The sequence below is a fragment of the Apis cerana genome, linkage group LG16, assembly GCF_029169275.1.
Source record: "Apis cerana isolate GH-2021 linkage group LG16, AcerK_1.0, whole genome shotgun sequence".
In the NCBI taxonomy this organism is placed as follows: domain Eukaryota; kingdom Metazoa; phylum Arthropoda; class Insecta; order Hymenoptera; family Apidae; genus Apis; species Apis cerana.
This window is the reverse complement of record NC_083867.1, coordinates 3305854-3328544: the sequence shown is the minus strand read 5'-3', so window position 1 is coordinate 3328544 and position 22691 is coordinate 3305854. Positions and strand designations below refer to the sequence as shown.

General features: G+C 38.7%; 1 protein-coding gene across 5 annotated transcripts; it reads right to left on the bottom strand.

Moving 5' to 3' along the window:
• Positions 1–74: 74 nt before the first annotated feature.
• On the bottom strand, positions 75–22668 carry LOC108000328 (protocadherin-like wing polarity protein stan). 5 transcript variants are annotated; one of them, XR_009833046.1, is made up of 14 exons: positions 21691–22460; positions 11717–12294; positions 10570–11266; positions 9371–10227; positions 8302–9142; positions 4269–8187; positions 3801–4167; positions 3501–3716; positions 2845–3417; positions 2331–2757; positions 2011–2248; positions 1624–1941; positions 856–1556; positions 75–739 (listed from the first exon to the last, which is right to left on the bottom strand). XR_009833046.1 is itself a non-coding variant. In XM_062086435.1 (14 exons), the coding sequence occupies exons 2-14, from the start codon at positions 12157–12159 to the stop codon at positions 709–711; spliced, it is 9501 nt and encodes a 3166-aa protein (XP_061942419.1). In that variant the 5' UTR covers positions 12160–12294; positions 22549–22668; the 3' UTR covers positions 75–708. The 5 variants fall into 5 exon arrangements, 4 of the variants coding, with proteins under 4 accessions (XP_061942419.1, XP_016916062.1, XP_016916059.1 ...); XM_062086435.1 differs by lacking the exon at positions 21691–22460 and adding an exon at positions 22549–22668 and having other exon boundaries at positions 983–1556; XM_017060573.3 differs by having other exon boundaries at positions 983–1556; positions 2346–2757; positions 21691–22462.
• Between the last annotated feature and the right edge of the window lie 23 nt (positions 22669–22691).

The window sequence follows — 22691 nt, the reverse complement described above, 5'->3', positions numbered from 1 at the left end:
GCGAATACCATATAATATTGAAGCAATTAAGAAAGAAAAGATGAATGATAAACAGGATAGAGAATTCTCAATCGTTAGATGAAGGATATATATAAATTATGTATTTTGTCACATTTTTTTCATATAAATATATACAAAACTATGAAAATTGCGCCGCAAAGTTGTACGCTTCTTCCATGGCATGTATAAAATATAATATGTAAATTTCTTTAAAAAAAAAAAAAAAGAATGAAAAAGAAAGGAAATAGAACCTAAATATATAAAATGGAATTGGAATGTATACATTGCACAATACTGAGTTTAGAAATTAAGGTACTAGAAAAGTAATATTAATTACATGAATAATGGAAATGAACTAGAGATCATTTGTCTTCCGACTATCCGACATCACTGATCAATATCGCGATAATCAATGAAGAAAAAAAAAAAAATCACTTCAGAACCGAAACTGGAGTCACACGAAACAAAATATCGACAAGCGTATGCATATAGATATACATACAGGCACTCACACATACATACTAATCAATATGGCTAAATTTGTAAGTACAGTCATGGCCGCTCTTAAAATATATCTTAGAGTTATTATCACTCTAAGAAATATATATATCTATATATATATATATATATATATATATTTTAATCATTTAAATTTTAAGCTAATAATACGTTATATTACTTTGTACGGTGTTTGTAGCACGGAGACCATCATACCGACGTTTCCGCATTAGTATCCTTCCTAAAACAAGATAAATCAGACATAAATTGCATTACATTACATTTAATGTGGCTTTTTATTTATTTGCAAAATAACAAATTTTCATCTATGTATTTAGCATTTCTATGAACGCTTACCTCTTCACTGATTATCCAGAGTAAGCGTAAATTATAAAGTAAATGCAGTTAATTAAAATTATACACATACGTATATTGATTTAATTTATTATTATAGGAAATTTTTTTTTAAATATATCGCACTTACTCGGTCTCTGTGATAGTTTGTTCATATTGCTGTTGCTGCTGTCGAAGCGCAGCCAATTCATTGCTATGTTGTAAATCGTGGGTTAATGAACTAGACAATATTCTACCACTCATTGGTAGAATATATTCCGGTGAATCTTCCAGCACAGTTGGCGTTATTTTACCACGCTTTAAGCTACCGTATCTTTCCGACCCGCTTAGGTTATCGTGTTGAGAGCCATGTAAACTTTGTCCTCTCTTCAAGCTTCCGTACCTTTCCGAACCACTCATATTTTCATGATTAGAATTTTGTGAATGATGACTCATGCTAGACGCGAGAATGCGGGAAGACATAGGCAGCATGTACGGAGTAGGCGAGACAGTGTGATCTTCTTCAGCAGTATATGGAAACAAATATTTTTCTCCCAAATGATGAAGTTTTTCTTCGCCTTCCGAATAATTTTCATCCGGTTGACTTTTTTGAGGTGAATTCATGTCTGGATAAGGCAGTGGATTGGGACTGGAAGTTTTATTCGAGGCCATTTCATTATCGGATATCGTACCTCCAGACCATTGGCTTCCGCGTACGTCCATTGCTAGAGATAAAGAAAAATTTGATTTCATGTAATTCTAAATGTATGAAATTCTAAAGTTTGAATTTACCGTTCGATGATAAATATGCTTCTGGTAACTGTGAGCTCCATCTAGGTGCGTAAATGGGTTTGATATTTGGAAATAATTCCGTATTTGAGCAAAGTATGTTTAAATGTTCGGTAGGATTGCTGTGTATATTAGGCAAATAACTGTGCGTGACAGGCTGCTGCGTCGAGACACCCATATTTCTATGCGATCTCGACGTAACGTCTTCCTCGTCAGAGCTATGCGAGCTCGCAAGATCTAAACTTCGTCCTCCACCTTCAGCTTGGGATCCATCCGAATCCGATTCGGAATCTCTACGTTGATTCCTTGGTTCTGTCGTTTCTATACATATTGATCAATTGTATCGTTTATTAAGTCATTTAATGTTGAATTTAATATTAATTAAAATACCTTGTCTGGAATGTAACGTCGATCGATGACTCCTAGAAGATAAATAGGGATCTCTATCGCTATTATAATTACTCGTGGATGTTGATGTATGCCTTAAATGTGTATCACTACGATAAGGGCTGGACCCAGTTTTATTTGTACTTCGTGAAGTTGTACTACTCGTCGAAACTCCTACATGAACTCTTCTACACACCGATTCTGCTCCACTATATGTTGACGAATATGCCAATGCAGATCGCTGTAACATTATTCATCGAGAAAAAGTAATACTTCCAATCTTCATTTAATACAACGATATATAATTATTTGACAATAATTACCGAATGACCATTTACATTTTGACTACTGCTTCCATTTCCCATACTTCCTTCCAACAAAGGTGTCTTTTTCCCGATACATCTTAATAGGCTTAAGTATAGATTTCTTCGTACTCTGCCATTAATAAAGCAATAACCGATCAAACTGAATGATGCGTGTACCACGACTGCTATACTAAGCAGGTACGATAACGTTGGCGAATTTTCAGAGGCGTTAAGGACCGTCAATGTCCATGTAGATCCGAGTAAAGGTAACGAAGCTACGGATAACCAGAGTAACGTTCTTAAATTTCCGAAACCCATGATGTGCTCTTTCAATGTAAAAGCCGCTCGTATCGACATAACGAGAATACAAAAATTCACAAAGATTGCCAAGCAAATCGGTCCTATTAAAGACCAAATCACAGTTTCATAAATTGATAACCAACAACTGAAATAAAATAAGTTTTTGTCATTAATAACGTTTTTTTTTTTTTATTAAAATATATAAATAAAAAAATTTAGAATATATACGAACAAATAAAAATTCCCGTACTGATCGGCTCTAACGCCGATAGTCAATCCAACTATAATAGCTGGAGCACCATATCCCATGGCATAATAAAATCTCATTTGTCCATGATTCACATCTCGCATTTCGGTCAGCATTCGATAGAGATGAATGGAGTCTACTAAAGTCCACGAGAATGTACTTAACCAAGCATAATGTAGACCAATTGCCGTCAATTTACATGGAAATTCATTCGAGACTAGGGGACTTCTAGCTTTGAGTGCAATCAAATAGAGCACTTCGGCAAAGAAAACACACATTACCAAATTTTTATGAATACTATTTGAATTTGTGCCACCACCTCGTATCAAAGCCAAAATAAGTAAAGCGGATAACAGCAAGGGTAAAGCAAGCATAAATGCACTGTAACTCGTTACATCTTCTAACAAGGATGGTTCGGGGACGTATTCTGGATCGAGTACATCCGTCAATATTGCAAAAGTGGATAATTGGAAACAGGAACAATTTACAATCGTTCCAAAAGACAAAGAATCGTCTTCACTCTCCGTAGTGCAACCCATACGACTCCATTCACCCACTCTGAAATATATATATAAAAAAAAAATGCAAGATGAGATAATAAAATGAGATCAAAAATCAATATAGAAAATTTTAAACCATACCCCCTAGCTGTACTCCAGTGGACGCATTGCGGATTAGTTCTAGTCTTGATATCGTCTTTTTCGCTGAGCCAAAGACTGATTTGAACAGGAGATTGTAAGGGAATCCCAGTCAAAGACACGTAACCGTCATTGGAAGGAACTAAAACGGATACTGTTATGACTGGCGAGCCTACCGCTACTTCTACGCCCCATCTAACTGTCACAGAATCGTCAAATCTGTAAAAGTACAATTTTAATCGGTATTAATTTTTAAACATTTTTACAATTGCAAGAAATAAAAAGTATAATTATTTTTTATACCTCTGAGGCAATAGGGCACCTAATTGCTTATATTGCACATAACTCAACACAGCCTTTCGATTCACCAAACTTTTCTTAACATTTAATTCACCTTGCATTAAAGTTTTAATGCCTAATATATCAAGAGGCACTCTTATTTTAGAATATGGATCGAATCTGTTCGGGTCGGCCATATAATTATTATATTTTGGGAAAGTAATTGACGGGCCGAAATGAGCAGGCGAGGAGAGAAACGCAGAAGTGTCGGGTAACACAACTTTCTGATCCGCTTCGGTTGGCCTTGCTGTGGACGCGGATGGATCTTCCGTATATTCCGCTGTTTCGTAACCGAACAAACTCTCCGAAGTTACCACATCCAGACCTAGCACTTAAATAGAAACAAGTCGTTTAAAGGCTGAATTATAAGTAAGTCGTATAATTTCTCAAATAATACTATCAACGCTTAAGGATAACATTTACTTTGCTTACCTACATTGACATCGACTATTTCAAAAGGGTTCGTAAAAGTGTCGTGTTGAGAGGCGGTCAAGGTTTTCAAATAATTTCCCATCGCATTCAAGACTTGGTCGGGTGTATCGCCGTTAAGAGTCTCGATCCTCGACCACTTTTCCAAATACTTGCTTTTTAAAATACCGCCAGCAATCCCGACCAGATAAGAGACGTAATCCTTGTCTTGACTATGAGTCAAATTCAACCCGACCAAACTCTCCTCGTACCGCAGCAGCGCCACCAGCAAAGATTCAGCGACCAGCAGATCGGCTCCGTACAATTCTTTGGTCACGTTCACTGCTCTGTACACGTCTTTCGCTATCTTCACCGCGACGTAAGTGTTCAAAGTCAACTCCTTCGTCTCCAACGCAGCCAGCTGGTGCCTCTGCTCGATAAACGCTTCCGAGGTGCAGTTGAACAGATCAGGCTCCTGCCAGCCGCCGAGTTTATCGTCGCAAGACCTGCAAGTCTTTCCCTCGGCCGTCTCGGGGCAGTCCTCCACAGCTACCATCCCGAATTTCGTCCTCGGCCACCACAGCCCTTCGGAGTAGGACCTGGGGCACCCGTCGTACACCACCTCGCAGCCGCGAAGCGTCACCTCGGCGTACGGATTGGGGCACGCCGTGCAAGACCTTCCAATCACTCCGACTCGACACCGGCACTGGCCGGTCTCGGTGTCGCAACGGGGCCCGAAGCTCCCAGTCGCGTAACACTCGCAGGGGATGCACTCCTTCCTGCCGGAAGGTTGATAGTGGTTCTCCTTGCAGTAACACTCGCCCGTGGTCTTGTTGCAGGCAGGGTCGTAGCCTTTCGCCTCGTCGCAATGGCAGGGGCCGCAGACCGGCGAGCCCCACCAGGTTGCCGGACAGGGTTGGTCGGCCTTGATCTCGCAGTAATTGCCGGAATACTCGGGCGAGTCGCACTCGCATCGATAGCCTCTGCGGGACGCCGCGTCCTCGACACAGGCGCCACCGTTGTTGCAAGGATTCAAGTCGCAAACGCGCTCGCAGCTGCGTCCCACCCGCCCGGTCGCGCAAACGCACTCGCCCGCCTTCCACTTGGGCACGCAGATCGATGCTTCCGGACAGTCTACGTTGCACTCGGCCTCCGAGCTGCACCCTGTCGCGACGTTCTCCTGAACGGTCGGCCGCAGCAGCACGCTCTGGTTACTGCCGATGCGTATGTCCTGGAGGCAACCGTCGAAGTGCGGCAACTCGACGCCCGCCGACTGTTCCGGCCCCCCGACCAGGATCCTGCCTATGTACAAGCCTTGTAGTTTGGCCGGCAAGGAGGAGAGCGCGGGTCGGCCGCGGTAATCGATATCCAAGGAAACGTGACCGCTCTGCCACACGATCTCCACCCTGTGCCACTCGCCGTCGGCGATGTCGTTGGACGTTCGTACGACGTCCGCGCCGTCCAACAGGGCGACCAGCTTGCCCTCTCGGATCTGGAGCAGCGCGGAGCTGTTCTGCCCGATTTGCACGCTCATCACGAACGCTTGCCTCGACCGAGTTCTCAGGCTGAGGGCCGTCAACCAGGGCAGTTGGATGGGCCTCAGCAGGGGGTTGAAGCTGATCATCCCGTCCCCGTGGAAGTTCCACGGCTGGCCAACCTCGTCGGCGCAGGTGGGCCCGGCGAAGGTTTCCTCGCACTCGCAGACGAACCCGGCCCACATCTCCCGGCACTTGCCGTTGTTCTTGCACGGCGAGGACGAGCAGAAGGAGAGTTTCTCCGGGCAGCCGGGGTTGGTGCCGTTGTCGGCTACGAAAGAATTCAGGTCGACGAAAGTGTGGTCGATGTAGAGGTCGCTGACGCAGCCCACGAAGTCCTTGTTCCTGACGCGAAAGCTGGACGGTATGGCGGGCAGGCCGCCCAACTGCAGCGGCCCAGTCAGGTCCAGGAAGCGGTGGCAGGTCTCGGTCACGATGCCGCAACGCTCCTCCAGCACCTGCTCGCTCCTCCCCGCGCAGGACCACCTCCTGCCCAGCCTGTCGCCGTGCTCCAGGGCCAGGGCGACGTCGCAGTCGTCCAGGGAGATGGTCACCGTCTTGTTCATGTAAGACACCTCGACCTCGTGCCACTGGCCGTCGGACACGCCGCCAGGTATGCTCGCGCTCGTCCGCGTGATCTCGTCGCCGAGAGAGAAGCTGAACTGCACCTCGGAATCGACTATTTCCAGCGCTATGAAGTCGTGCTTCTCGTTGTACCGGCCGTTGTAGAGGAGCAGGCCGTTCGCCGCCTCGGTGGCGAACCTCAGTTTCACTTGCAGCCTGTGCCTCTGCCTCAGGGACGCGAACGTGAGGAACGTGGCCGGGCCGAAACTGCGGGCTCTCAGCTCGCAGAGGGGCGTCGCGCTTTCCAAAGCCGCCACCGGGCACCCCTCGCAAGTGAAACCGCCCGTCGTCTTCGTGGTACACCGGGAGCCCCCCTTGCAGATCCCCGGCGCGCAGGAATCCTCGTCCAGCGAGATCTCGCAGTTTTCCCCCGCAAACGCCGGGCCGCAGGAGCACGCGTACCCGCCCTCCCTTCTGTAACAAGTGCCGCCGTTCACGCACGGATTCGAGTAGCACAGGTTGACCTCCGTGTCGCACAGGTACGACTCTTTGCTGCCCGTGAAACCTGTGGCGCATCTGCACGCGAACGTCGTGACGGGGTATATCGGTCTGAACAGTACGGTGTCGCTGCTCGCGAACCCAGAGGCGTTCCCAAATTTCAACACGGTCAAGCACTCCTCGAAGTTCAAGCAAGGCTCCCTTACGCAGAGGTTGTCGTCGAACGGGAGCACCGTGACCGTGGCCAGTCTCGCCAGTATCCCTCGATTCAAGTAAACGCGTTCTTGAAGAAACTGGGGGCTGTAAAATTCGTCGGCCACGCCCGGCTCCACCTTACGGGCGGAGAAGCTCACGTTCAGAATCTTCCCGTCCACGTTCGCGTCCTCCTGCACGCTGAACAGGAAGATGTTTTCCCTGGGGCATGGAATGATCGCCGCCAACCCGTCCAGAAAGTAGCCCAGCAGGGGGCTGAGGAAAGCCTCCGCGGTCATGTCGTCCAGTCTGACGGTGATGGAGTTGAGGAGCATCTTGTCGGTGATCAAACGCACCGAGAGGGTCATCGTGGCCTTCACCTCGTTGATCCCGTCCGTGACGGACACCTCCATCGTGGCCACTCGCGGCACGTTGGTGTTCAATTGGGGGGACAAACGGATCTCGCCGCTCGTTCTGTTCAGCTCGATCAAATTGGCGTTGTTTCCGGCCAGCACGGTGTAGGTCAGCTTGTCCGTGACGTCCGCGTCGGTGGCGGGGATCTTGCCTATAGGGGCGGCGGGGAAGAAGTCCTTGAAGTTGTTGAATATGATTTGAAAGTCTTTGAGCACGGGCGCGTTGTCGTTCACGTCGGTCACCAGTATCTGAACCAGAGCGTCCGACCTCAAAGGGGGGGAAGCGGCACGCACAACCAGCTCGAACTTCTTCTTCGGCGACTCGTAATCCAATTCCTCGAGCGTGATCAACTCGCCACGGTCCGCGCCCGGCCTCACGTTCAGGGCGAAGCTGTTGGAGTCCTCGCCTCCTATCACGGAATACTGCACAACGGCGTTCGCCCCCTCGTCCGGATCGTGGGCACAGATTTCGCCTACCGTCGAGCCTATCGGTGAGTTTTCCGCTATGTAAAGGACGATCTTGTCGTTCTCGAAAGCGGGCGGCGAATCGTTCACGTCCTCTATTCTGATGGTCACCGGCACGACGGTCGAAAGGGAAGGGGATCCTCGATCCGTCGCAACCGCCTTCAACGCGTACTTGGCCACGGATTCTCTGTCTAGTGGCTTCGCTGTCCTGATTATTCCCGTCGTCGAGTCCACGGCGAAAGCGCCGTCACCGTCCTCCTCCAGAGCGTATCTCACCTGAAACGCAATTACGAAATTAACAATCTCTCGACATTTTTATCTCATCGTCTAGTAAGCAAAATTTTATAAAGTCGAACCGTAGCTCTGATCAGCCAGGATCTGTGATCTTACCCTGCCGTTAAGATCGGTATCGGCGTCGGTCGCGGATACTCTGAGAACACTGGTACCAACCAGAACATCTTCCGGAATGGATCCCTGGTATTGAGGGGCTTCGAAAACGGGGGCGTTGTCGTTCACGTCCGTAACGGATATCTCGACATCGGTGGTGTCCGACAAAGGTGGCACCCCTCCATCCCTTGCGGTGACAGTGAGCAAATAGGCGGGCACGAGTTCGCGATCGAGCGGTCTGGTGGTCGTGATGGCGCCGGTTTGGGGGTTTATAACAAATTCGGACGCTGCCCGATCCCCGCTGTCCGTGTCCAGGCTGTAGGCGACCTGCGCATTTTTCCCAACGTCCGAATCAGTCGCGCTGACAACCAGGACCGTCGTGCCGACGGGCGCGTCCTCGAAGACGGAGACGGAGTAGGGTGCATTCTCAAATACGGGTGAAAAATTGTTCGCATCCGAGATGTTTACGTAGACGAGAGCGGTGTCGGTCCTACCCCCGCTATCCGAGGCGGTCACGGTTAAAACGAATCTTTTCTCTTGTTTGTAATCCAGCGGTTGGGCTATCGTTATCAAGCCCCTCCCGTTTTGAGACGCGATCGCGAATCGACCTCTGGTGTTGCCCGCGGTGATTTCGTAGTGTATCCTGGCATCCTCGTCGGGATCGGTCGCTGTCACGGAGGCGACTGGGGTGCCTGGCGGGTCGTCTTCGGAAACGACGGATTCGTAATTCTTCGGGTCGAAATAGGGATCGTTGTCGTTCACATCGGTCACGGTGAGTATCACGGTGGCGCTGGCAGATTTTGATATTTCGCCCGAGTCTGCGGCAATCACGGTGAACTGGTACCTGGAAAATAAAATAAAAGTCAATTAATCGGGTTTTTGTAATTACCAGACAGAATGAGAAAAAGAAGGAAGCATATTCGTTTAAGTTCGAGTTATTCTTTCTTAAATACTGCAAATAATCATTCTGAATTTGAAACGAGATATAAATAACATAAAAATAATAACAGTATAACAGATATTTTTGCATGGATTTTGAAAATCAAAATTCGGAATGATTGAAATACCACACCTGGAACATTGTTCACGATCGAGTTGTTTCGTCGTATAAAGCCATCCGGTCTCCGCGTTGACGGTTATGGGAAAATTTTCGGTGGAAGCGCCTGTGAAATCTCGAGCTCCAATAGTATATTTTATTTGAGCGTTCGCGCCTTCGTCGGCATCATACGCTTGTATTCTCAGGATCGAGTATCCCACAGGCACATTCTCGGAAACAGATTCTTGAAAATGGCTGGTGTAAAATCGTGGAGCATTGTCGTTAACGTCTCCCACGTGCACCAACAGTTGCGTGGTGTTCGATCTGGCTGGCGAACCACCGTCTTGTGCGCGTATCACTATCTTGTAACTCCTGGTGGACTCGTAGTCGAGAGGCTTAACGAGGGCAACGTCGCCGACCATGGAGTCTATCGAGAAGGTATTCTGAGTGTTTCCACCGATTATGGCGTATCGAACAGCCGCGTTGTTTCCCGAATCAGCGTCTGTCGCGCGTATACGCGCTATCACTGGATTCGCCGTGTAATCCAAGTCCTCCGGTATCCAAGCGGAATAAGTACGCTCGGTGAATTGAGGGTAATTATCATTATCGTCCAGCACACGGACCACCAATGTTGCATTCGCGGTTTTTCGCGCGGATGGCGGCGTCGCCTGATCAGACACGCTCAGAATAACCGTGTACACTTCGGTTTTTTCCCTGTCGAGAGGCGTGCGCGTCGTGACCACACCGGTTCTCGGGTCTATCCTGAAGATCAACGCATCCTCGGTATTCGCAGTTCCACTGTTACTGGTCGTAGACAAGATGGAATATTCAACCTCGGCGTTTCTGCCAGCATCCTGGTCCGTAGCTTTCACTGTGACAACCGTCGAACCTACCTGTTAGAGAAGAGTTTAAATTAAATACGTAAATTAATAACGTATATACGCGTTTATTCATTTAGGTAACGCGATATCAGACAGTTTGTCATTTCCAGAAGTTTACTTTTAACGATCAAATACTGAATCTCAAACTATATGTAGAATAATTCAGATATAATTAGTTATCAACTAAATGGCACTTTTTATAAAAGTTTATATAACATAGTTTATTGTTATTTGGTTAAAATTCCACTTTTATCTTCATTTTCATTAAGTATCGACTTTTAGATCCATGCTCAAACAACGAACAATCTGCCGATATTAACCCGACATTTCTTAATAATATTACTAATAATATACCGGCACGCCCTCTCTGATGGAAGCTTCTTCTTCTGGCCACTCGAAACTGGGGGCGTGATCGTTCGTATCAAGAACGTTAACTTGCAGTGTAGTGGTACCCGTCCTCGGGGGAAACGAGTCGTCGACGGCCAGTACCCGAAAGTAATGAACGTCTACGCTTTCTCTGTCTAATCTGGCTCGCGTAGTAACTCTTCCTGTGACAGGATCCAATACTAGCAGCGCTTGTGATCGTGCATCGAGCAGTGAACTCATCGAATAACGAACCGTTCCACCTTCTGGGTCTCTGGCCCGAACAGATGTTACGTACACGCCAGGTTCTTTCTCCTCCTCAACGACCGCGACGTACAGGGATTGTTCAAAATAGGGAGACTGATTTTTCAATTCCCTTCGGACTCGTCGACCTAGATCCGTATCGTCCAATTGACGGTGATGAAAAACGATCTTGAGACGATGTTCCGCATCGGTTAACCGTGATTCCATTCCGCATCTTAGATTCATCGATACGGACACTTTCCAAAGAGGATCCACTAGACACTGTTCCGTTGCTGAAACTAAATCTCCTGCTGCACCTTCGATCAGAAACCTAGGATCCGCTACGCCGCCCCATCTGGTTTCGCACTCTTTCAAAGCCGTCTGAGGAAGAAAATCTCGTAACGCCGCGACTAATTGCGATGTTCTAAGACAAACCTCGGTGAACCTGTACAGACAAGGAAAAAATTTTTAATACACGCACTATGCGAATTTTATCGCAGTGAATGTTATTTTACTCTCATTTTTAAATTCTAAAATTCGTTCTATAAAGTGATTGTTCAATAAATGTCTCCTCGTACTTTTCAATATAAATACAAGTCTCGAAAGAAGAAATGACTTATCTTTATTGTCCTTGTTACATCGAGCTTGTATTCAAAACTATAAAAACTTGACAATTATAAAACCGTATATATTTATATTTAGTTCTCAACGAATCTTAACCTTATCACGTGTCAACGTAATCGTATCTCACGTAAAAAATTAATTATAGAAATGAAGAAAAAGCTCGCATGACAGATAATAAGAATTCGACTAATTATCCAAACTTATCTAAATGAACATCAGCTACGGATAATTTCCTTTTGTTTCTTGTCACGAATAAAAAAAGAACATTCACCTCTCGGTGCTGGGCATAGCATACGAGGCTAACGTCTCTGCCGTCCATCCTCTCGTGGCAGCCAGATCTCGGTTCTCCCCACCACAACCTGTGATCAGGATCCTAAGTGGCAAGCTGTAATAGTCGATCGTCGGTCTGCCTAGTCTGCTACTGGTCGAATCCACGTAAAAGGTGAAGATTCGTGGATATTGAAGGCCGTCGCAGCTCAATGGTCGCGCCAGTGTGACACGACCGGTGTGAGGATGCACCTTGAGTAATTTTCTTGCGAACCAGGCGGTTCGTTCGCTCGAGACCTCATACTTTCGACGGCCACCCAACTGTGGTACACCTGCCTCGAAGACCACACTACCGGCGGGTGTGTTCGAGGACACCACCGCCAGGTATGCGTCGGTTAGGGTCCAAAAGACCGCGAGCAGTGGAACAATCCATTTCCATCTCTCCATGGCAGTCACCCTCTTAGAACGACCGCTTCTTCTTCTCGTGTTTTGCCCTCCCGGTCAAGTGTCCCATTGTTGCGATTCTTTTTTCGTTCGCCCGATTCAATAGAAGCTTGTTGTATATATTGTTCGGTCTTCCATCTGCGAAAAAGAAATATTTTTGTTTAGTTATTCTTTTTACTTTCGCACTTGTCACTAATGTTCATTTCTATCCGATTTGAAGTCGAAGACAGTTTAAAGACAGTGACGTCGCAAATTAGACAATGCGCGCGCAGAAGTCTAATATGGCGCACAATTTTAAAAATGATGAACGTTCTAAAAAGCTTTTAATAATTTATAATAAATATATTATGATAATTAATTGATTAATTAATTAATAAATAAATACATTAAATTTAAAAATTAAATTTATTGTATCAATTTATTCTGAAAAATAAAATGTTTAATAAAAGGAGCCAAATATTTAAAACTGAAAAAATTATTTTGTTATTATTATATAATTTACATTATTATTATTATTATTATGGTAATGTTGGCACTTTGGACATTTGTTAAAATTAAAAAAAAGAGAAAAAATGATCTGGCTAATTATTTTCGTTTTTTATTTTGAGTTAATAAGAATTCAAATTTGTTAAAACATAGTTTCATGTTTCATGACAGTTGAATGCTTTTTCGTTTGATACAACTAAACTTGTTTCAACATGTAATTAGAAAAGCGAAAAAAAACTATTTTTTAGTTCAAAGATCGCAACCTTGAATAAGAAGCAGGAAGCCGAATTCGACAATTTGCTTAATATACTTTAGATAAAACGATCATAAATAAACGATCGAATTTAAAAATTGTTGAATAATTCATTTTATATACAGAATGTTAATATATTCATCGATTACTTTTGGAGAATCGATATATAATTTAGCATATAAACTCATAACAGTAGAGTTGGGAGAAGAGAATTTTTAAATATATCTCTTTTCATAGAAAATGTAAGAAATTTCTCCTTATTGTTTCATCTTTCATTAATTTCATTTAAGAAAAAAATGATAAAATAAATAAATAAAATAAAACAAGATCTCAAATGATCCAATTACGTTTCAAAGTTTTAAAGTTACATAGTATTTGGAAACGATAATTAATCAGAACGAATCTTGAGTTTTTGTTTCTCTTTCATTCTATTCGTAGAGTGGAAAAAAACGTGTCTAACTCTGCCGTTTTCTTGCACCGAATATCTTTCTGCGAGTATGAGAATGCAATACCCACGGTAAAACGTGGGAACGACGATTTCCGTTCGTTTCACCCTTCTCGTTCCTATGTTCGTTCCCTTCTATGGAAAATTCGTTGACCCTGCCTTTCATTTAACGCATCAACCACTGTGAAAGATTTTCTAGATGTTGAATGATAGAACTTACGTACATTTGTTCTCTCGTGTCATATCATCGAGTGATGCAATCGGAATTCTTCGATTATAATTTTCAACGTGAATCTTCATTTGAATCATATTTTAATAAACAACGATGTATCATAATGCAATAGTTTTTAGGTTATAGTGATGCTTAATAATGACCATATGGTTCAAGGAAACAATCAAAAAAGAAATTGATATAATTTTTTATATTCTCTATTTTTTCACGAATACATATAATTAATAATATTCGTGAATTTATTAATAATTTAAATACATAAAAACATACAAAATGTTTATAATATATAAAAAAACATATAATATAAATAAAATAAAATGCACGTTATATTATTAAAAGAATGATTTTTATTTAAATTTGTTGAATCATTTCGCATCATTACAAATAAGAGATTACAATAATTAGAAATATAAATCCATTTTTTTTTTAACCTCAATCTAAGGTGCCAAGTAAACTTAATACTTTCACGTCGCCAAATTTAACAATGATTCTATGATTGATTTTTATTACTTTATTTTTATTTATAGTTATATTAAAATATATCTCTATCTTCGAACAAAGCATTGTGTAATCTCGAAGGATATAATTGAAACAACTGTTTCTCTGGCAAAAAAAGAAGAAACTCTCGACACGAAGGGCGTTGTAATTCTAGTCTTTCGTTGCTTCTATTTCTCATCTTTCAAGACCGTTTAACGTTTATATATAATACATACTGTTTTAATCCTCTCGAGATTAATAGGATTACCTACACATCTCAAGGTAATTTTTGCAAGTATTCATAGATTGTTATAATTATTTTTATCGATTATATGAAATCTATTTAAATTTATTGCGATTAATAATTTGTTGCGAGATTATCACAAATATCTATAAATAATTTTAAGAAAAAATTTTAAATCGATCAATGCAATAATTAAAAATTAACTTACGAAATACAATAATTCTTTTTAATTTTACATATGTTAATTTCAATCGACAATGATTTCTTTTCTTTCATTCTCAATTAAACAGCTAAAAATTAAAATAATGAGATAATTAAAGATTTATTAAATCGAAACCAGTTGCCATAATTGATAAAAAGTATACAAGATGATGAATTCCTTGGGAAAGTATGTCGGTCACGGAAGCAAAAGAAAAAGTTGTAACAAGACATTCTTGCAAACAAAAGCCGCGTAACAGTTATATGAAATTGCATTTGTTTCGTATTTGTATGTAATTCGATTTGTTCCTAGAAAGCGAGTCAAATAATCCCTATATTATCCCTGTATTTAAATCAAGGACAAATACTGTATTGGAAATTCAAGGTCGTCACACTTCAAATTCTTGATAAAATTATAATGATTTCTTAATATCATGTTAACTTTCAGTTTCATCTGTAAATATTAGATATTTGAAACAAGAGTTATTTCCAAACTATCAATTATCCAATTCAAATGGATTATTTTCATTAAGCTGTATTTCATTTCTTCAGAATAATTTTTCAAAGTATTGCATCTAATCTTCATTCATAGGATTCTTAGCAGTAAATATAAATATTTTTTTTATTTCATCAATCTTTCGTTTCATTTTATCAAATTTTTTTTTTATTTTTGATTATTATTTTGAATAATATTCAATTTTATTTCATAGAATTTCTTCTAACATATAATTTCATAAATATTAAAAGAAATATCTTTCAATTTATATTTAAATATATAACAAATAATTCACACCAAAAAATATTCTGTTGAAAAAATTTCTTAATCGAAAATCATAATCTTTAAAAACATAAAAATTAACATAAATTTAATAACCAGGATATTAACCATCAACTTTTATGATAAATCCATACATATAACTACTATGACATAAAAAAATTAAAATCATTATAAAAATAATATTATTTTCCAAGTTTCTTACATACGAATTGATAATTATTCTCAGAAATATTAACTACGTAATATAAATTTTTTTGATTCTGCTTCAGTAAGTGGCCAAATATTAATAGAAAATAGTGTATAAAAAACTATGTACAAATAACTGCAACACATTTAAAAATGCGCAAAGTAATGCGTGGCGTAAGAGACAAGCATCTGCAATGGGCATCTTCTTCGTTTCGTTTGTTTTATTGCGATAGAGAATTACCGGTCCTCAAGATCATGGGACTAGTTGACCGTAGCAAGAGCGCAAGATAGGTCTCTCGTGGCATCGGCTCGTGATCCTCCTTCCCCGGAGGCTAGCCGATCCGGTTTGACCAATCCAAACGGATGGTGCATCAGCACGAACCAATCGAACCACTGCTTGCACAACCAGCTATGAGCAGGTAGACAACGAACACGGTCCGGCCAACTCGCCTTCAGAACAAAACGATCGAAACCAAAGAAAAAAAAGAACGAGTCGAGAGATGGCCAGGGACGCGATACTTTGTTCTTTTTCTACGCGACGCATGACCTTTCTTCCGTTGCCGCGATAATACTTGATTCGATTCCTAATTTCATAACTTTACCACTTATTTCGCAATCTCCAATATTTACATGTTATAATGATTGTTATTTGAATCAAAATGTCTTTCCTAATTTACAATAAACACTATTATTACATATCCTATTCGATATCTCGAGTTCGACATAACCTAAACAAGTGAGATTCTATTTACATATACTGAGAAAACATTAGAAATCCATTTTTTAAAAGATAAAATTCGATGTTTTATCATAACGTATATTCGATAGCATATTCGGCAATAATATTTGCATATTAATATTATTGTACATTTTTTCTTCGTCCATGATTATCTACGAATTTTTATAAACTCATAAAAATCGATGCTATGCGTAATCAATGTCACGAAAATATCTGCTCTGCGAATTTTATGGAAAATGAAATTATAAATTGTCCTGCTAAAGTGCAGAAAATTCGCGAATCATCAAAACGCTTCGAAATTACTCTACGAGTTTACGATAATGTGTAGAATGAAAATAATCTTCGAAAATCGTTAAGATAAAAATAAAATTTCAATATACCCTCTCTAATAATTTCCAGCTGTTCCTATCTTCTCTCGCCATTATTAATATAGTTTCTAAAGGAAATACCAATCAATTGATGCAATTCCTACATATGTATCAAATATTATTTTCTCCGATTTAATTTAAGATTTATTTAATTTTATAATTTCGTTTTAAAAAATTTTTATAGTATTTTAATAGATAAATAATAATTTTAATCTTAGGAATCTATAGAATTAAAAGTGAAATAATTTTTAAAAAGATTATTTTTAAAAATAACTATAATGATTTTAATCTGTTCAATAAGAAAATAATTCCTAGTGATATCACATATATTTAGAACTATTTTTTCCGATTAAAAGTAAAATTATTATTTTGATAATTATAAATATATATATAATCTACTAAGGAGTAACATTAAATATCATTAAATACCATAAACATAAAAAATTAAAAAAAACATGAAATAAAAAATTTTATACATTCTAAAACAAAATTTACAATTGGTTAGAATTTTATTTCGAATGAAACGATTCTACTTCGAAATTGAAATAAGCCCCGTGATAATATTCCGTTGGACAGAGCTATATATTCTTGTATTCCACGCTCGTTCTTGCTCACACGTCACCGACTCTTAAATTCCGGTTAACCGTCTAGTGGAAAATGCGCGATAACGATAACATCTTTTCGCCTGGAGATTTCTACTCTATATACTCGTGTTCTTCAACTATGTACGATTAATTGTCCATGATGTTTCGCATTAGAGCAAAGTGTCCATGTTCCTGCTGGTTACCCACTCAAAATGATTGTAGATTCCTTCAGTTTCTACAAGAAAGGACTATTAATTATACGAAAGATGTGGCACAATGACCAGGTCTGGAATTCGAACCTACCAATTATCCTCGAACGCTCGTCTTCTCTTCTAATGATGGGTACGTTTACAAACGAATAGCTTCTCAGAAAACAGATAAGCCCTTAAGACTCGAGAGTAGCCTATCTACATTTGTACATTAAACTAGTCGCAACTTTTCGTTATCTTCCAAATAACCAAATAAATCACTATTCGATTTCCTTTTTAATGAAGACATAAACCGTAAAATTAGCTCTTTTTTTCTTTGTAGCTTCTCTACGAAAATAAAAATAAAAATAGTTTTAAGTTTAAAAATACATTAATTTAAAAGTTACCTAACCTAATCTAATCTAATTGATACATATATATATATATATAAATAATATATATAATAAATAATTAAAAAATGAATTAAACCAAAATGTTATGATTAATTTAATTATATAATTATTATTATGACAATACAATTATGTAATAATTATGATAAAATTATCGATAAAAAGTTGAAAAAAATGATCGTTAATTGCTAATTGATTAATGAAAATTTAATTGATAATCATTAATTTTGACTCTTATATAGCTCTTTTAAATAAGAATTATTAATGGAGAAAGATAATTTATTTATCGATATAAATAAAAAACAGAAAAATCGCTTTCCATGTTTCGAATCGAAGAATCGTCCATTAGTTTTAAATGAACCTTAGAGTTTAATGTTTTTTCACACATGTCGAAAAAATTACACGATATCATTCGTAATCGTCTCGATTATCGCTTTTTACGCGATTTTCGACGTACATCTTGTACATCTTCGTATAAGATACATCTTCTCCGGTCATCCTAACCTCATCTTCGTGGCCTACGATTATATATGGTATTCGAATAGACATATGTTGAAGGTTGGCAAAATTAAGGAAGAGTTATTTTCCTGAGAAAGAACCGGCCCAACTCGATTCGTGATAGCTCGACTGGATTTTTGGTCCAAACCATCGAGAGAAGCAAATTTTCGTTTTTTCTTTGGACCTGCCTTCGTTTATCTGCCGCTTGACGAATGAACATGCGAGGAACGCCACATACCTATTACAATAACCGGTGTACACGGTTCCGTTCAAGGTTGCAAGAACGAAGCAAGCACAAGATCATGCTGAAAACTCGGCATGTTACTTCGTTACCCTTTAATTGACAATGGAACTAACGCTGAAAATGTAATATAATCGCTTTACTTGAATTTAATACATATATATTATATATTATACAATTAATCTCAAAAGTATCCAACATCTCATTATTTATTATTATCTTTAACTTGTATACGAAATAGAAATTCAATTATAAATATTTTTTATTTAGTAAAATAATATAATATTAAAAATTCAATATTTTATAATTTAAAATTTTGTTTTATCTCGTATCATTTCAAAATTTTAAAATGAAAAAAATTGAATTTTTAACGTTAATTTCATTTTCTTAAAATGATATTTCACTGATAAAAAAAAATTGGTCTGTACATAACTTATAATGTTTTATATAAAATTTTAATGATTCAATTTGAATTGAATAGTTGAAATATATGAAAAGTTTGTTTTTTTTTTACTATTATTTTTTGTTTTATATAAAATATCTAATGTTACTAATTGTATATTCATCCATACAATTCTACATAAATTTTCGATCTTTTGTGCTAATATATTAAGAGTAAAACTCTCAAAAATTATTTTTCACTTTCGAGAAGTTCAATATTTCTCATAAATAAACATTGAAAGTGATTTTCCTACAATAAAATTACTTTTGAATAATAAAAACCACTATTGAAAAGTCATTCTCAACGCAGAATTCTCCAGCAAAGTAATATAGTTTTACTTTCAAATCTATTCACATTTTTCTTTGAACGTATTGAAAGTAAATGTCAATATAATGATTCATATCAAAATCGCAAGTCAGAATCAAAAAAACAATCTAATATACTGAAATATAATATATTTCTTAATATTATGTAATTTTTTTTATATCAGAATAATAATGAATTTTCTTCTAAAAATACGAATGAAAATTAAATGTAAATTCTACGAAATTCGAGGAGCTTACAATAACAACCGTTAGACTGTATATGCGAATCCATATTCACGTAACGGTGCGCGGTAAAATCGAAAAAGGATAAAGTGTAGACCGGCTACTACTTCGTTGAAGATAGTATAGCGTGGCTCATTGATTTCTCGGCAGACACGTTGAACGTCTCTTCTTCGAACTCTAGTAATTGATCACGGACCAATAGTGAGAGAAGATCTCCTACGAAAAAAGATCCATAATCCTATTTGATTAATTGTAAGGGGAGTCACGTCCAGTCGACACGAATGTCCGGGGAAAATAATTCAAGTTACTATGCGCGGATAAATCCAGGATTTAAATCGTGACTGCGTTACGATACCATCTTTCTAGTCATGCTAGTTGTGCACGTTTCGGCTTATTTGAAAATTAATGCCACTTTTGCGTTTCTTCGCTTTCTTACCATAGCCTTTCGCTTGATTATAAATACAGTAGCTCGAACCGGGTTTTATTTTAACTTACAAATATCTATTGCATCTAATATTATTTTCTTTCATTGTGAGAAAGAAATGCAGGAGATTTTTGTACATTATTTATATTTTTTGAAAAATTCTAAATTTTAGATTCAAAATATCAGGATCAAGTCTTTTTAAAAAATAATCATTGCAATTTATTGCTTTATCTTGTTTATGAAAATTTCTAAAAATTATATTGATTTTATCTTTATAAAATATAAAAGTTTATAAACGTAAGATTGAATTGGAAAGAAAATTTCAAGATATCTATTTTAGTATATCGATGCAAATGTAGTATGGTGCGAAGATAGTTAGCCGCAGATAAAAATCCTACGGAAGAACGCTCAATTTTATGGAACCTGTTCCCACCGTAGCTCCCTCAAACGGGTTTAGTTAGGTGCATACATTTCACGCTTGTATATGTGCACGATCGTCTTTAAAGATCGTAAATTAACGTTCCGTTCTTACGACTGTGAGGGACATCCAAAAATTCGTAAGTATCTTAATTATATTCCCGCACTAAATCCCACGACGATAACTTCAATATGTGTTTATTTCTTAATTTCATCAACGATCAACAACCGGGTTGAACTTTTCGATGCTATCTTCATATTTTAGAGTTTTTTTAGAAGTTAGTGTAATTTCCAAGCTCAATTGGAAAAAGTGATTGCAAATAAAAAAGATCGATCGATATTTAGTTTAGGTTAGGGTGACAAGATGAAAAGTTTGAAAGAGCAACTTCAATTTAAACGTAGCAAACTCCTTTACACAATCGAGACGAATCGACGAACCAAGTCGAGTTTACTCGAGCCACAATACAAGAAGAGAGGGTGAAAGAGAAAAGTCATCCTTCTCTCTTTCTCCCTCGCAATCAGGGGTGAGTGACTCACGTTCCGCAGCTTCGACGCCGACAGTCGGGACGCTTACCCTCCAAATATTGATTCGCCAGCTCAGAGAAACGAGGCTGCTAACCCTCCACGCATCGGCGTATCTAAATTTTTCTAACACCAGAGCATTTCTTGGCTTCTTATTCACCCTGGGTCTTCATCTACTCACATTACACATTTCTCCTCTTATCAAAAACGCTTCGATACATTCGATTTTCTATAATTTATTTTTGCGCTTCTCCATCGCGTGCCTATTGCGTATTTACGTACGTCAAAGTGCCAAGAAAGACCACTAGACGCCAATGTGTTAAATCGATCAAACGTTCATACATTATTGCGCGTCGAATATACGTAGTTAGAATACGAGAAGCGTTTGCAAAAATAATAAAAAAATACTACAGGCTAATTGTATGCGTAAATGTTAAGAATTTTCTACTACTAGATACATAGAAATACATAGATAGATCGCGCCTTTTCTATTCTCTCTTTTTCTCTTTTCCTTTCTCCCTGAACATGAATTTCGAAATAACAGAAACGACGTGAATTGCATTCTTATTAGAAAGAATTTTTTTTGAATTAAAAGAAAAAATTAAATGTAAAGAGTTAAAATAAGAATTGTGTGTGAAAAAAAATATTTTTATTTATCAAGACACAGAAAGAAGGATTCTAGGCAAAGGCAGAAAGTAATAATTTGTTATTTATCTCGTTATCCTACCAACTGATAAAGCGTTTTCCCGTGAGAATATGTCGATAGAAAAAATACCGGCACGTATATCTTTTGCTTCTGTGCACAGATAAAAAATGAAATGTCGACGAACATATCATTCAAAAAGGTCACTCACCGTCCCGCCAAGGTCGTCGCAGATTTATCACATTGCAAGTCAGACCCAATCTTGTCGATTTTTAATATTTCCCGACACTTTTTCCTTGCAAGCACGCGAAATTCGATGAGAAATGGATCTACACATACATACGTTGTGAAACACTGTGTCCCGAGATCACGAAGAACGACGTGCACGCACTTCAGCTGCTCTCGGCAGCGTCGCGACTACTACCAAACTACCATACACGCACGAACCAATCTTATGTGCGAACGTAGTAGAGGGCGACTACCTGCGACCGTGTATCTCGACATTGAGCGACGATCAAACGACCAAGATCTCCGTACCGACGTACTGATCCGCGGTTAAATGTTGTACATTTTTTTTTTCTACATTCTTCTTTACTCTGATTCAAAATTATCAAACTATTTTTGAAATCAGAACAAAAAAAGTTTTTTTTTTTTACTGAAGATCAAATAAAAAATAATAAAAATAATCGATATTATTATCTAAAAATCTTTTCATTCGTGACAAAACAAAAAATATATTATAATATTGTATATAATATTAATCGAGACAATAATTATTTATTATTAAATATAAATATTTTTAAAAAATAACATTTGAAATATAGTATACAATTAAATCTTTTAAATGTATTTATCTATAATGATTTTAATACATTGAAACTATGTAAAATGTTTAATGTATTTCAGCGAACATATTATACAATTGTATTCAACATACGTTTGAACTTTTATTAGTAAAGAATTGAAAATATAAAATGCATGGTATTATAAATACTTGTACGAAGCATGTACTTTCTAATTTCATAAAACTAAAGATATAGCTTGAAACATTATTATTAATACTACTAACCTCTTTCTCTTTCTATATTGATAATAATGTGTTTTAAATAGTAAAAATAAAATTCATTATACATAAAAAATTTAATTAAATTAAAATGTACGAGCACACACCTTGCTACTATCGATAGCGTTGACGACTGTTGCAACTCTCTC

What these genes read in the sequence shown, in the direction of transcription:
- LOC108000328 (XM_062086435.1), bottom strand. Translation starts at nt 12,159, where the DNA reads ATGGAGAGATGGAAATGGATTGTTCCACTGCTCGCGGTCTTTTGGACC. An exon ending in GATCGTGAACAATGTTCCAG is followed by an intron (nt 9,143 to 9,370) that starts GTGTGGTATTTC and finishes TTTATTTTCCAG; the next exon opens with GTACCAGTTCACCGTGATTG. An exon ending in ATACCGATCTTAACGGCAGG is followed by an intron (nt 8,188 to 8,301) that starts GTAAGATCACAG and finishes ATTGCGTTTCAG; the next exon opens with GTGAGATACGCTCTGGAGGA.